The 15,964-nt window shown below is 36.1% G+C and overlaps 1 protein-coding gene across 2 annotated transcripts in view; it reads right to left on the bottom strand.

Annotated features, from left to right (window-relative positions):
* IBTK (inhibitor of Bruton tyrosine kinase) overlaps positions 1 to 15,964 on the bottom strand; it is a 52,743-nt gene that overhangs the window by 24,235 nt on the left and 12,544 nt on the right. For both annotated transcript variants that reach the window (XM_054629305.2, XM_054629304.2), the window contains exons 5-16: positions 15,408 to 15,518; positions 14,069 to 14,239; positions 12,855 to 12,972; positions 10,908 to 11,088; positions 9,539 to 9,662; positions 6,901 to 7,078; positions 6,027 to 6,201; positions 4,615 to 5,208; positions 3,171 to 3,257; positions 2,165 to 2,247; positions 2,027 to 2,064; positions 163 to 256 (exon numbers count right to left, since the gene is read on the bottom strand). In XM_054629305.2, the coding sequence (XP_054485280.2) occupies positions 163 to 256; positions 2,027 to 2,064; positions 2,165 to 2,247; positions 3,171 to 3,257; positions 4,615 to 5,208; positions 6,027 to 6,201; positions 6,901 to 7,078; positions 9,539 to 9,662; positions 10,908 to 11,088; positions 12,855 to 12,972; positions 14,069 to 14,239; positions 15,408 to 15,518 (1,954 nt within the window). The remainder of the gene's footprint in view (positions 1 to 162; positions 257 to 2,026; positions 2,065 to 2,164; positions 2,248 to 3,170; positions 3,258 to 4,614; positions 5,209 to 6,026; positions 6,202 to 6,900; positions 7,079 to 9,538; positions 9,663 to 10,907; positions 11,089 to 12,854; positions 12,973 to 14,068; positions 14,240 to 15,407; positions 15,519 to 15,964) is intronic.

A 15,964-nucleotide genomic window follows, 5' to 3' on the forward strand; every position in this document is an offset into this window, starting at 1 on the left:
AAAACAAGGCCTGGGGTACTGCTATCCCCTCAAATTCCAAAGAAAGAGTCAAGAATTTTGATTTTTTAAACGTAACTCCAACACAAGCATATTAAGTTTTGAATTTCTATTTTAAAAATATAAAAATTGCAAGAGTTACAGTTGAAAATATATTAAAGGCACCTTTGATGGCAAGAGCTTCATCTGTATACAAGTAATCCACAATTATCTGTAGTATGTCAGAATGGATGGGCATTTCCAGAGCTGAACAGGTAGCCTAAAAAGCAGAAATATTTAAAGAAAAAAAAAGAAGAAATAGAAAGAATAAGAGAGGCTGACTACTTGGAATAAAATGCAAAATTAAGACAGTACCTATATTAAGAAAATAACATAGATTAAAGGTGACATTTTCAACATTAATTACTTAAGCATTAATGCAAAATCTGTCCAAGTTTTTCAATCAAGAATTGATTGTAGCAAAGCAATTAAAATCTGTTCAAACTTCTGAATAAATACCCACGAAACAGTTTCATGTTTGATCACTTTGATCATCTACTCTAACAATCTTCCTTGACTACATTACTTTACCAACAATTGCCTAAAAGTAGAACTACAGGAACCCTCTATGCAAGTACTGAACTGCTTTCCTTCCAAGGTCAAAAGAGCTAATGAAATCATGAGTTCCCAAATAACAATAATACTGAAGTAGTCACTACTGTTAACATCTCTGCTAACAAGGTCCTCATCAGGCCCCCATTTGAGCCATCCTAACAATTAAGGTAAAGCTCTCATAAGAGCAAACATTGGCCACTAAACCATGCAATTGTCACCATCTGTGTTTACTCAACATCACTGCTAAACAATTTTGGTTTACTTCAGGTGGTACCCAAGTAAAGCTTCATACTAAAATATTTACTTTGCTTTAGAACACACTACTGGCACTTACATATTTTCCTTCTAAAGGTTAAAAATCTCTTACAGACATTAGGGTTTTTATATAACATCTACAGCCCTTGCTTCATAAAATATTTACTTATTAATTTAGGTTGATTTAGGTTGACTTACAAAATAATAGGCAACTTATGAACTACATACTACTCATATACAAAATCATGATACAAATGGACACTCAACACTCAAAAAAAACCCCTTAAATCCATAATTTGTTGCAAATATGTTTTCTCAGGGATGACTTGGGAAAAGACAGCACAGTAACCTGGAGTACAGGTGAAGTTCTGTTTCACAGCAGAACAGAACTGCCAGTACTTCACTTAAGTACTGAATGTTCTTAATGTTTTGCCAGAAAGCTAAGAAATTTGAGGAACTCCTGCACACTGCTTTAGGTTTTAGTCTCAGAAAAATGCTTCTCCACTTAGACCATTCCTCTCTTTCCATAAACATTATCAATAGTGCTCAGGTAGTTAAACAGAGATGTTTGGTGAAATTACAATGTGCAGGAACAACCAGGGCATTGACACACAGCTGGCAAATAGGAACCAAGACAAATTAAAGATCTACACCTTTTGAAGTAGCAGTTGGTGACTAAGTAGAATAGTCCCTGATATCCTCTATTTAATTTAACAGCAAAAGTCAGCTGGAGTTCTACACACTGACCCTCAATCCTGTTCTCTCTCGCACTCAGTACACATGACAAGCTATTCCAATCTGCATACTATTTAAATTGTACAATCTTTTACAGAAAGAAAATGAAAATTCATCCAAAGCAGTATCCCATAAGAACAGTCCAGTCAAAGGTTTTTATAAATCCATGAACTAGTTCAAACTAAAAACCCCTAAAATAAAAGCAGTAATTTCCTTCAATATAAAGTATTATATTTGCTCTTCTCATTTAATACACAATCTCAATAGTACAAATACAGTGTAACCAAAAATGTGGCTTGTGGGGTTTTTTCCTTGCAAATGGAATCAAAGACTCCAACCCTTTCTTTTACACAGCATTTAGGATATGTTATTATAGGAAAAACTGAAAAGCTGTCACTTATTGGATGCAAAAAAAATCCATCACACATGGTTTTGGCAAACTTACCTCAATCCATGAGCTGTTTAACATGCTGTGAAAATAATCTGCAAAGAAAGGCATTTCAGTTCAAGATGCAATAAAGTGACAGTTTAAAAAGACAATATAACTTATGTTATATAAAGATATAAAAATACACACACATACCAAGTCTTGCACAAAGTACACACTTATGACACGGGAATTCCTTTCCATCTAAAGATTTCAGGGTCACATCGCAGAGGTATGAACTAGAAGATATTTAATAGCATCAGAACTGTGACTATTCAGATTTACAACTATTACAAGTTGTAAACTCTACAATTAAATGCTAACTTAAGCAAGTTAGGGTTTATCCTTTGAAATAACACACACCTGACCTTTAATAATACCACAGAACATGAACCCAAAAGAACAGGCACAATACTTTCCAGGGAGAATTTCTTTGTCCAAAGTTAAGCTTCAAAAATTCCATCTGAAATATTTCTTTCAAAACTCAGTCAATTACTGTTTCAAAAATGCCATGATTAAATAAATTAATTATGGCTTATTTTCGTCAATCTTAAATGGTCTTAAATGGTTAAGTTACCTATTTCTTCAATATCAGGAGGTACCATAGGCCTTGATGATGCATTTTAGGAATGAACCCCAATTCTGTGAAACCAGCTACTGTCATGCAATGTTGCTTTTCCTATATAGACAGACTATTCAGGACTTCGGGTATAAGTAACTCAATCACATCAATGGAATTTAAAAAAAAATCACTTTGCTAAAAGCAATTTAGAAAGCATACTATGCATTTGCTTATTTCCAATCCATGTATTCTTATTGTTACAGAAAGCAGATTTACAGAAGTCAAATTGCTTTTGACTGGATTACCCATTACATTTCTCCTGGCATTAGCATTCAATGACACAGTTAATCCACAGAACACATTAAGGTACAGTAAAAAGAAACAAGGATATACCACATGTAATCTATCCCCAATTACTGATCTACAGATCAAGTCTATAAATATCTACAGAGAACTTCCAAACCTGAGTTAATATGATAGAGACAATTGCATACCAGAAGTTAAAATGCAGTTGGATCAACCTCAGCCCTTATTTAACATATAAAGAGATGATATAAGAGGAAGATAGTGGGGTAGGGAAAGTTGATTTCAAAAAATTACCATTTCTTCTGATTTAACTTTGGTTTGTTCCCATTCTTCTTGTTGACAACGTTAATTTTTCCATTTTCTAATCTGACTCCATCCAACCTGCAAATTATTACCATTGGTAATAAGCAATACAATTAGTATACAGTTCAAACCATTAAGAACAGTTTCACAAAGTAACAGTACTTCAGTAGGCTCATATTGTGAACATGAAAACAAATCATCATACAAAAATAGAAGCCAGTTGTTACTTGAAAGGTCTTCAAGGAAGATGCAAAATGTAACTGACATTCTTTCCTCACCTTAGATATGTATTTATTATCTTAGATGAAACCTATACTGTATAGTTAATGTCAAAGTTCAATACTACAGAGTCAAAAAACAGGAAGTTAAATACGTATCAGTACCAGTCAATAAACTGAGCAAAGACAGTGGTTGGGATTCAGCACAGGCTTTTTTAGCATCCTAATTCATAAAGGAGGCTTGTGAATGGGATAGTAAAGACACAGGAGTGCTGCTGGTAGATTACAAAGTAATACACCTTTAAAGCAAAGTACTTTACCACAGAAATGTTACTTAGGAACTCAGTTTTAGCACATATCTTGGCTGTGTATGCAAGAAGTACAGTAAGAAAACTGCCCTGAAAAAGTTCATATCCCTCTTTGGAAGAGACAAATGCAGGGAAAAAAAAACCCAAACTGATTAATGCAGTTCTACAGAGACATTTGATCTCAATTCCATTTGTTTCAGCATGTAACATAAAAATTACATCACTTGAGCAAGAATTTAAATTTGCTTTGTGGTGTTTTATACTAAACACATTTGCTGCCTTGTGAAAAAACTGCTAGACTACAGACCACAGTATAGAAATTATACAGTTCAAAATTCAGTTAGATCAGCTGTCTCTAACATAACCAGTACTGATGTTTTACGACAGTATTTCTGGAAAGTCAGATGATTTATACCAGATATCAAACCTCAGAGAGCTCATGTCTTAGAGGATATTGTCCTGGTTTAACTTATATGGCTAAAGACCACACAGTTCCTCACTCACTCACTCTGCCCTCACCACCCACCAGTGGGATGGGGGAGAAAACTGGGGAAAAAATAGTATAATTCATGGCTTCAGAAAGACAGTTTTAATAGGGCAGAAAAAGAATGGAAAATAGTAATAATGCTAACAGTATAAGCAGATACAAAACAAGTGAGGCCCAAATAGTGAGGAATAGCTGACCACTCACCAACCTGAAACTCCTCTATGTACTGGAAATAAGCCCAGTCAGTTCTTAAGTAGCATCCCCTCATCATCTCCCCCTTGTTTCTATTCTATTCTATCCCCTCATCATCTCCCTCTTGTTTCTCTACTTCCACTATTGTCACAACTAAAGTTAGATCAGCTTACATTAAAAAAAATCCATGGAGAGCACATCAAAATAGAAATGCATTTCCTTTCACCTACCTTCCACTTAAATTGCTGAGCCCAAACTTCTTTGCTGCACTTTGCAACATTTTAATGAGGTTAGCTTCATCATCAGCTTTACCTTTTTTAGATTTGCTCTTCTGTTTTTCATTTATAACTTGCACTTGATTATTTCTATAAATCTCAAATGCAGATTTTCCATTGACATTTTCATCAAAGCTCATTTTGCTGAGATTCGAAATTAAAGTATCTTGATATTCATCTGATTTTTCTTTATATGAGATTTTTGGCTTATAACCATGAGTCAAAAGATCACAAGTATCAGTGTATATGAACTGCAGAAGGTATGCAAACAGATCTGGATGGACCTTCTCAATTACATAGAGATCACATCCAACAGCATCTTCATCTTTACGGTAGATGTCTGGAGTGTCTAGCTGGTTCTCACTGGAAAGAAAAAGCTTCCTGAAGAAGTCGGAGCGTACGGCCAAGATGTATTTGTGCACAGGGTACATTCTTGTGCCAATCTGAAAAGTCACATCATGGATGCTGTCCATTTCATCTGTTTCATCTAACAGTTTGCCAAAATCCATTCCAAAACTTGATAGTGACACACTTGGAATTTCATAGAGACTAAAACAAAATTAAATCCATAATCAAACACTATTTTAAACCTTCATCACATTTTACATAGTATGTTTAATGACGAGAACAATGATGTTTCCATTTGGTTTCTTTGTTTCTTACATTGCTGCACTGCTCAACATGTCTTGTCCTGTTCTTTACAAGAATAACTAATAATACGGTATTTAGGCAATTAAACTACATAAAGAAGAGCTGTCTAGCTTCAGTATATTTGTAGTATATAGTATTTTGCCTTTATACTGTACCAGTATTATCAGAACTATCTTATCTTCATCTCATTTTTCCAATGTGAAAACACAGAAACGCTTGCTGTACTTCATATTACAAACTAAAGCAATAAGGGAAAAAAGCTAATGTTCAGCTATTTATCACATATGTTGGAAACTATTATGAGAGCATAAGAAACATTGCCCAGTATTCTATTTATTTATTTCACTTTATGCATTTCTTTCCAAACAAAGAAAAATTTACCTGTCGCTTTTAATTAAAAGCTGATTATTAAGGGATGAATTTCTCCAGTATTTAGAACTCAGAGTGTGTTAGGATATACATGGAAAATGCTTGCCTTAAACACTTCAGATAAAACATCAATAATGTCTATTATTATGCAAATGCATAAGCTTAGGCCTTTAGATAACTTCAATATAATTACTAACAAAGTACAAAGTACTATTCTCTACCAGTACGGATAACTGTATTTACTGTGACTTCTGTATGAGCCAAAAAACCGTTTGGAAAAGAATTGTTCAATCACAATCACACACAAAAAAAAGGAAAAATTACAGCTGTTACTATCTTAAATATACCTGGTTTTAGGATCTGACTGTAATACAGCAAAATTGCAGCCACTAGGATCAGTGGCAATACTGACAGCTCGGTGGACAAAAGTCAGCTTCTGAAGTCGAATTCTTTCATACACACTGGTTGTATCATGTTCACAAGCCACATCACATGAAGGATGCTGAAGGCTTGATACAGGTTCTGTTAAAAAAAAAAAACAGAAAGTGAATACACATCACAGAAAGATCCTGCTCATTAAAATACAACTAATACAAAAAAGGCAAGACTTTGACGTTGGTATGTCCATTGATGGAATAATTGAATAAGGCTAAACCATGCTGAACATTTCAGCTTGCTTATTTACAGAACATATAGGAGGAGAGCTGACAATTTCAGTTAAAATTTTGTCCTGTATGAGACAGATATATTCCTTGCAGAAAACCAAACCATCAGGACCTACTTTCAGTAATATGAGCCAAGTTAATAAGGTGGAAGTTGCTTCGGATGCTGAATTGTGCCCAGATAAGGGACTGGGAAACAGATTTCACAGACTTAGCAGAGCAAGCAAGTATATGCTCCTTCTCTTGCTCAATAACAATTCTCTTCAGACTCGTCATCTAATATGTGACAAGATCATTACACTAGATCATTGTGCTACTACTATTCTCCAGAAGTACTTTTTTTCCCAGAAATCTCCACCTAAAGGTATACTGAAGGATGCAAAGTCAATCTTAGTATTACTGAGGAAAGAGTCCAGTAGCAGTCAATGCTAAAAACTGTCAGTCACAGAGAAAAGAACAAATTTGTCACATAATAATACTGTTAGAGATTGTAAAGATTCAATTAAACTTTTTTACTGATTTAAAAGTCCTTAAAAACCACTAAGAAATCACGGCTAACCTTTCTTTTCTGAGTTTTTTTTCCCTTCTTCCAGCCACTTCCCTGTAAAGGCTTCACCATCATGTGTGACAAACATGATTTCATTCCCATTCAAGGCAACATCAGACATGAAGACTTGCCGGCCATACACCCAACGACACTGCTTCATGGAGTTGTTAGATGACTTCCAGCAAAACACCTGTAATATCAAATTTTTCAAGAAAGGGAAAATCTTCATGTCATTTAAAAGCAGTTACATATTACATATTACTTTTTTAAACACAAGAATATGCCATCTCAAAATTGCATATAAAAGGAGAAAGACATTATTCAAAATTTTAGGATGAAGTGTTATGAGCATCTATTAGAGAGAATCCACAAGTAAAACAAGGAAAATCTATCATGATATCAAGATCCATTTGCTCATGAAGAGCATTTGAAAACCTTCTCCAAATACTGAAATATCTTCACAGCAGTCATGTATAGGACAAGTTTTACTGACAACTTGACAAGGAGAGTAAAAGGTGTCAAGTCAAGAAACAAGTTTTATCTAATTCTTAATTTACAGATTTTTCCAGCTGGTTTGCTTGTAAATTAGACAAAATTCAAAGCTAGCACACTGGAAATTTAAACCATTTCCTGTTAATTGCTTGATAAAAATCTCTAATTTCTCTGTACCAGTCTAAGTTTGAAATTAAGATCATGACCAAACACCAACTTCAAAACCCTCAGGAATATGAAGCACTGCATGCACAGTAAGACCCCAACAAGGTACACTGTACATGTCTGAAAGACAGCCCCAAGCAAGGTAAAGTCAGAATGTGGCATCAGCAGTGCTAAAGTCAGGCCTTTGTTTTCTACCACTGAAGGACCTGCACAGGTCTGTTAGTATCCACATAAGTAAGGGGCAGAACAACTTGAGTAACCTATTTCATTTCCCCTGCCTTGAGCCCTAAGAATTAGAGAATGTTGAAACTGAAAGAGATCTCTAGAGGTTGTCTAGTCCAACCCTCTGCTCAAGCAGGACTACCCAGACAGCTTTTGAGTACTTCCAAGGATGTTATTTCACAACCTTAACTGGCAACCTGTGGCAGTGCTGGACCACCCTCAGTGCTTCCTGATATTCAAATGGAGCCTGCTCTATTTCAGTTTGTGCCCACTGCCTCTGGTACTGGCTCTGGGACCACTGAAAATAGCCTGGCTCTATCTTCTTTACATCTTCTCTTCAAGTATGTATATACAAGATTCCCTTTATGACTTTTATTTTCTAGGTTAAACAGTACTCCCTTCAAGAAAGTGCAATCAAGCCAAACCAGGAAGCACTGATTCAGTAAACCCAAGTGTTAAGATCCCATCCCTCTCCTTATTCAATAATTTATAATGCCCGAAAGCACCGAAGATCCCAATACTTGTCAGTATTCAACATGAAAAGATATGAAATGCACATGGACTTTCTTCCTCTGATCCAGGAAGATCAAGTAATTCCTTACTGCTAAAGCAGTGTCCCAAAGATGTTGAAGGGGCACTACCAATACTACAGATGCTAGAGGCTACACCTCACATGATCAAATACTGAATTGAAAGCTCTGAGACAACTAATGACCTAATTAAAAGATAAGATCATCTCAAAACATAATTCAGCCAAATGCAAGGAAAGAAAAGGAAATAACCACATTGCTCCTTATTTTGATATACAAGCACCTTTTTCAACATTCTTTTAGAAGGCATTTCAGAAAGGAAAAGCTTCCTTGTAAACACCACTAGATGGCAGTAAAGGTTGAGATCTCTCAGTGAGCAGATCGGAAAAAGGAATTTAGTAGGGTCCTGTAAAACAGCACTTAAAGAGTAAGGGAAGAAAATAATAGTGAATGGAGTGACATCAGACTGGTGACTTGTCATTTACTGGGGTTGTTCCACAGGGCTCCTGAGCGCTGTTCTCTTCAATATCTTCATAAGTGACTTTGAGGCAGGACTGGAAGATACACTGAGCAAGTTCACAGATGATACCAAATTGGGAGGAGCTGCTGACTGCCTCCAGGGCAGGGAGGCCCTGCAGAGACCTTGGCAAATTAAAGGCTGGGCAACCACCAACCACATGAAGTTCAACAAGAGAACGTGCTGGATTCTGCACCTGGAACAGGCCAGCCTTGGATGTATGGACAGAGTGGGGAATGAGATGCTGGAAAGCAGCACCTGAGGGCACTGGGTCTGTTCAGCCTGGAGGAGACTGAGGGGAGACCTCACTGCAGTTACAGCTTCCTTGTGAGGGGACAAGGGCAGGCACTGATCTCTGCTCTGTGGTGACAGTGACAGGACCTGAGGGAATGGCCTGAAGCTGTGTCAGGGGAGGTTTACTGCAAAAAGATCCTTCCCCCAGAGGGTGGTTGGGCCCTGGAACAGGCTCCTCAGGGAAGGGGTCACAGCACCAACCATGACAGAGTCCGAGAAGCATTTGGACAATGCTCTCAGGCACCTGGTGTGACTCTTTGGGATGGTGCTGTGCAGGGCCAGGAGCTAGACCTGGAAATCCTTGTGGGTCCCTTCCAACTCAGCATATTCTATGATTCTGTGAAATTCATTACTTTCTATGCATGACTTTGTCCTGTCTTACATTTAAAGTTTGATTAATCACTATGCAGCCTTCTTTATAACAACTTACCCTTCCAGCTTCATCCAGTGCCAGAATGCAAGTCTTTTGACCTCCATTTTCTTTAAGATGCTGGGTATCTACTTTATATTCCAAATATCCTCCACTGACAAGAACTTTTTTAAGGTTCAGCTGTCTGAAAGAACACAAAAAGTTAAATTAGTACCTCCCAGATATCCAGCAGATAACCTAGTACTTAATGTTGGTTCTATGACAGTTACCTTTTTAATTTACACAAGCAGTAAAAAAGTAAAGTTGAGGCAATGACACTGAAAAATTATTTATGTTTAGTTTCATCCTACTGGTTCTATTAACATAGTTGCTAATATTACAGCAGACTATAACTTTTGCTTGTTTTTAAATATATCACATTGTATATCTGTAAGTTCTTCACAAAATTCTATGAGTGAAAATCGGTAGATTATGTAGCTTTGATTTCATCATTACAAAAATTTATTCAGCTGTTTGTATTAAAACATCTATCCTATCCCAGCAGGTCATTTCTCAGGGGTTTGCAAGGTCTTGGTTTTTAGCTGATCAAAATCACATTCATTATCTTTTTTCAGTTGCTTAGCATGAGAGCACAGGACACAGCATTAAGGTTCTTCAAGTGTCAACATCTTCATTTACAGCCATGTAGAAATTAAGAATAAAGCAATAATTAAGCTGTAATATGTCAATAAATACTGTTAGAATTTGAAGCAAAGCTGAAAAACTAGGGGGGGGAGTTATGTGGGCAAAATCAAATCTAAAAAAATCTATTCTAATCTGCCATTGCAAACTAAGTAAAAGAGAACAGGATTAAATATTTTCCTAAATTCATGAGTCAAGAATCCAGCTTCTTCAACAGGTTTTGCATTCTGGTTTTAACATACGTACCAGAGGATTTTACAACGTCCTTCTTGCAACCTAAATTACCCTTTATAATGTACTATATCTACACATTAATTAGGAAATTCAGACCCCAAATCACTGATTCAAAATCATAACAACATAAATAAACAGAAAAGCAGATCTTCAACATCTCTACCAAGATGCACTTAGACAAATGCAGGGTAACAGAGGAAGAAAAATATCAGTTTCAATGTCTTTAAACTTACAAAACATAATACTTCCTCCTAATGTGTTTTTTTAAATATCTTTGGTAAACAATAAGTGGTACCTTAGCCTCTTGAAAAAAAATCCCAAAAAACAAATGAAGAAACAAACAAAAATGATAGCCCTAGTTCATATGAAAGAACTACAAATGAAGAAAATACAGGGCACCACTGTATTTTCTGTACTTTATGCACAAAAATCTTGAAAATAGCTTGCAAGTATACAACTACAGTGAAATCTTCCCCTATTGTTCTTCATGACAAATTAGAAAAGTAACACATACTTGGAAGCTATCTTTTTGCACTGATAGTCTGCAAGTAAATAAATATCTCCTCTTTCAGAAACACATACTGTAGCGCCATCACTTGCAGAGACCAGGGACACAGAGATGTCTTTATGGTGTAGAGCAGAGACTTGGCGAGGTGCAGTTACACATTTTTCTCCATTAGGATCCAGCAGATAACCTAGAAAATACAACACACTCAAAAAATTACTTGTCATTCCACACATTGTGCACTTAAAGGATACTTTATGACACTCCTTTGAAGAACCTTTAAATTCCAGAAGATTTTTTAGGTAGTTGGATAATTTGTCTCCAAAATATTTAGACAGATGAGACCCACCACACCTACTTGTTACTTCACTACAAACACCCGAAAAACAAGACCTGATACATAAAAATGAAGTAAGGCATATTCAACAGGGAAGCTATTTAATGTGGTGGTACTGCTTTGATTCCAAAAAAGGAGTATTTATTTGATCATACAAAAATTCAAGACAGGAGAAATACCATAACACTGGCATAAACTACAGATTATTTTGGACACTGGAATACAAAAAAATAAGCTTGTCCAAAAAATTACTGTAACTGCAGGTAAGCAAGAAGGCAGCAGTTACATGAAACAGAAAAGGTTGGAGCTGTAATGCAAGATCTCTGAAAACATTAAAAAAATAAACAAAACAGGTCAGTGCTGCTCTGTTGCAACAAGAAACCTAACATCAGGAATCTCATACACGGCATAATCCTGTTTTTTGATTCTTGGTATCTTATGCCTGCACCACAGAGCAGAGCACAGATACCAAGAAACAAGCAGCAGAGCTGCCTCTGCAGCTGGCAGCAACCCTGCCACAGGACAATGTAGGGCTATGCTCAAACACCTTATGGAGGCAAGGTTTACCACCACAGGTCTACCATGGTGCCCAGCTGACACAGATAATATCACTTAAGATTCAATTACTGTCTTTCTGTGGTACTGCACTGGGCCACATGCTAACCAGAATAATCCCAACAACATAAGCAACCATAAAAAAGCTTATATGATGGGTGCTTATAAAAAAAAGGCAAAAAAAACCAAGAAGACACTCATTACTAAGGTATTTCTCTGACAAATACAAGTTTTTTCACATACCTTTGACACCTTAATAGAAACACAAAACTACCTGGAACCTGAGGCCAGAGCTGATGCAGATTAAGTACCAGAGATAGCTAATAGTTTTGTTTGCCCATAGACCCAAAACTGCAAAAATGCAAATCCAAATCAATATAGCAATACCTGTTTATTAAAAAAGATAAAAGCAATTAAAATGTCCCATTCATACAAAAAATTAAGTTCACTGGTTGGAAATATATTTTTAAAAGGTTCTTTTTATATTTTTAAAAGGTTCTTTTTGATTTCAGACTAAGAAAAAAGTTAACTGAAGATTCTGGTAGTGGTATTGCTGAAAAAAATCTAGATATAGGAAAGTATTTAACTTTAAAAAGTTAGTATGGAAAAAGTTATCAGTAGCATGTTTACAGTGCTTGATGAAAGAAGGACATAGGCAGGAGAGCTGAAGGCTAGTTTATAATTTATTAAAAGCAGTGCCACCCAGATTGCTGGAAGGCTTGCCTTGGAGTAATTTCCAACACAGCAACATTCTATTTCCTCAAAGTATCCAGTAGCAGGACCACACAAGATACATGGAAGGTAAAAGTTAAAAAGAGTTCAAATGAGAGCTAAATCTGACAAGCTCCTGTCATCTCTAAATGTGAAGTAATTGGTAGGAACAAAAAATATTCTTTGAAAGAAGTGTGAAGGGATGATGTCATCAGATTGGTTAAAAAAAAAAAAAAGAGAGAGAGAGAGAGAAAAAAGCTTTATCCAGGCTTCTGTTCTCAGAAGCAGATGATAGGTTAAGCATGAACATCTTTCAATGGCTGGGTTTTACTGTCAGAATGCTTCTACCTTACCTAGTTGGCCGCCATTCAGCCCCATGGTATACACTGCTTCCTTAGTCCATAGCACAGTATGGAATCTGCCTGCAGCCACTCCAATCACCATTCTACCTTTCAGGTTTTTTGCCTGAACCTAAGCACAAATCCAAAGTACATCTTAATATTAGGTAGCAACAGGTGAATTTCACATGTACAAACTTCTGACAACATTTAACTCCTAAAGTCATTAAGAATGAAGCACTAATATCAATCCACATACAGTCTAATAAATCAAATTATTTCAGAAGTTTGTCAAGTGGGGAACTATCGCACTAATGAAAAAAAGAACAACTTTTTGTAATAGCTAATCAGAACTAGAATCAAGTCTCCTTGGGCTGTCTTCATATGTAAGACGTTGAACAAGACTGAACAGGACATGAATAGCACAGCCACAAAAGACTCAGGTGCTGCAAAATGTCAAATAGAAGTTTAAACTCGGAAGTCCTAATGGCCTAAACACACTGCAGAACACTACACTACTAATTCCACACTTCACATTTAACTTAAATTTTCCATATTAAGATGATAAAATCATAGCAAATACTTTGGATATAGAGCTGTCATCACACTACTAAAGAACACACGGTACCCCAAAACACTATCCTGTTGCATTTTGGCCAATCATTCTTTTTGACACTAATAGTGCCATGTTGCTCTACTTCAGATGAAGTTAAAACTTCTTTACTTACAAAAAAAAAAATAGACATTAGGCATAGAAATATAGTTAAGCTGCTGATGCCCATACCCCCTCTTCCCTGTCACTACTCTTCCCAAAGCACTGACTCCATCCAGTGCTTCCAGCAAAGGATGTAATGCTCAAACCCTGAGAGCCATCATCCAGTGATCCAAAAGGAGTTCAGACCATGATTCTCAAGTGATACATACCTATTAATACTTCAGCTACAGAACAATCTGGGGAAGAGGGAAGAAAAGGGTTTTGGCAGCTGTACCTTGTATCATGCTACAAATTTTGGTCTTGTTCAGGTTACAAACTCAGACATTTATCAGAACACAGTTAAGATCTGAGATGTCCGATAACACAGAATCAAGATTTATCTGAACTCACATTAAACTTTGCTGTTCTGAAAAAGTTTAGGGGTTATTTTTATAATCTTCACATTTTACTTTCTGTTAAGAGAAACCAAAACAGCAACACCAAACAATTAAGCTTTGACTGATGTTATTTTTACCTGTCTTGGAACACTGCAATTAGAAGGAGGAGGAAGAATACCCAATTGATGGAAAGTATTCAAACCAAATGTGTAAACATATCCATCTTCTGTTAGAACAACAGTATGATCCTTAGCTGCAGCTATCTGAGAGCACTGATGACCAGTTAAGCCTTCAACAAGTCTTGGAACCTGAATCAGGAAAAAAAGAGTTGATATAAAAGCATATTGTTTTGTTATTAACCAGTGGTCATCCACGAAACTAAAGTTACACCAACAGAAAGTCAGGACCAAATATTGAAATAAAGATAAAATGCATTTGAGCACACAACACACTCATTAACATAACAACCACATCCAGTGCAGTAAGTAATTACTTTCATTTGAAATGCTATCAGGGAAATGTCCTTTTCTATCATGAGAGATGAATTTTAAACCACCTGCTCTGAAATTAGATTGGAAACTACATCTTCAGGACAGCTGAACAAATATTAACTATCATGTGGTATTTTAAGTACCACAAACACTAAAGCTATCTTCCTCCAACACAGGATAATCCTAATGAAATTTCACAGAATAAGGAAGCAGTTCTGTATCTTTGAATCTCGATGCACTCTAACATGACTTCTCCTTTATTCAACCATGTAACATCACAATTTTGAAAAGCAATTTGAAAAAAAATCCTAATTTAACAGAATTACTTTCTTTTACAAAAAGTAAAAAAATGTGAGCTCTAGTCTCCACTATAGCATTCAGCAACAGAATATCAGGTTCTACCAGATACTCAATATTAGAAATTTTTAAAAATTACTATGCTGCAAGATAAATGCATACTACAAAGTAGGATAAGATGCTTAAGTCTAAGAATTGTCATCATATTTAGTCTTCTCAAATTTTAGTTTTATGTGTTGCAACAATGTACTATTCAAATGAAAATGACTTTTCAATTAAGTTGCATAAGTCTAGTAAAAAGCAACCCTACCAGCCCTCTTCCTGCCGCTACAGCTTCCCAGCGCTGTACTGCTGTTTCTCTGCCAAAAAAGCCCAGACAAAAAACATTTGCTTTCACTTAGCTAGCATCAGCTGGCCTTTAAATCAACTCAACACAAGTTTGACTACAGCATCTAGCTATCTGAAGTTAAACTATAATTAAATGCACATTCCTCTTCTCTCTGCCACCTCACTATTAGCACTGGAGTTTTTCTGTTACTTAGTGGGAAACAGGGAGTTTGGTTTAAAATGAATAGCAAACTCAATTTGAAAGTACACGGACAGAAACTCTAATTCCCTTTTTAGACTTGCTGCTAGAAATAAAAGAAACATCATAGTAGACTACAAGGAGTAATACAAGACAGCATACCAAGCACGTTTGTTCATCACCATGACCCAAGCGCCCTCCTTGTCCATGTCCACATGTATACACTTGGCCTTTGTGGGAAAGGAACACAGAGTGGAATTTGCAGAGTACCACCTGAAAAAATAGCAAAAAATGGACGGGGAAGAGGCAACATAGGACAGATTAATTTTTCTGGATAATCTGAAAACACCTGCCATAAGTACTTTGTGAGTAAGTTCTGCTTTAAAGCTATATTCATGAAAATACAAGATAGTGGTATTAAATCATAGGACACATAAAATACTTGCTTTAAACATATTATGTACTGCCTTAAGCTACTTGAAGAGATCAACAGTTTCAGTTTATTAAAATAAGATCAAGCATGGCCCCATAGGCTAACAGAAACTCGAAAGACTGAGTCTTAAGGTCCACAATGCTGCCTCAGAAATGCCAAAGAAAACATGTTAAGACTGCAGCACAGATTGTCTGCCCTGAATGTTTGCTCAAGTTGTACTTTAAACTTTCAAATATTCTCAAACTGAAGTCACAAGAAGTTATTAGAGACATGTGCTTAACAGCAT

This window comes from Agelaius phoeniceus, chromosome 3 (assembly GCF_051311805.1).
Source record: "Agelaius phoeniceus isolate bAgePho1 chromosome 3, bAgePho1.hap1, whole genome shotgun sequence".
Taxonomy (NCBI): Eukaryota; Metazoa; Chordata; class Aves; order Passeriformes; family Icteridae; genus Agelaius; species Agelaius phoeniceus.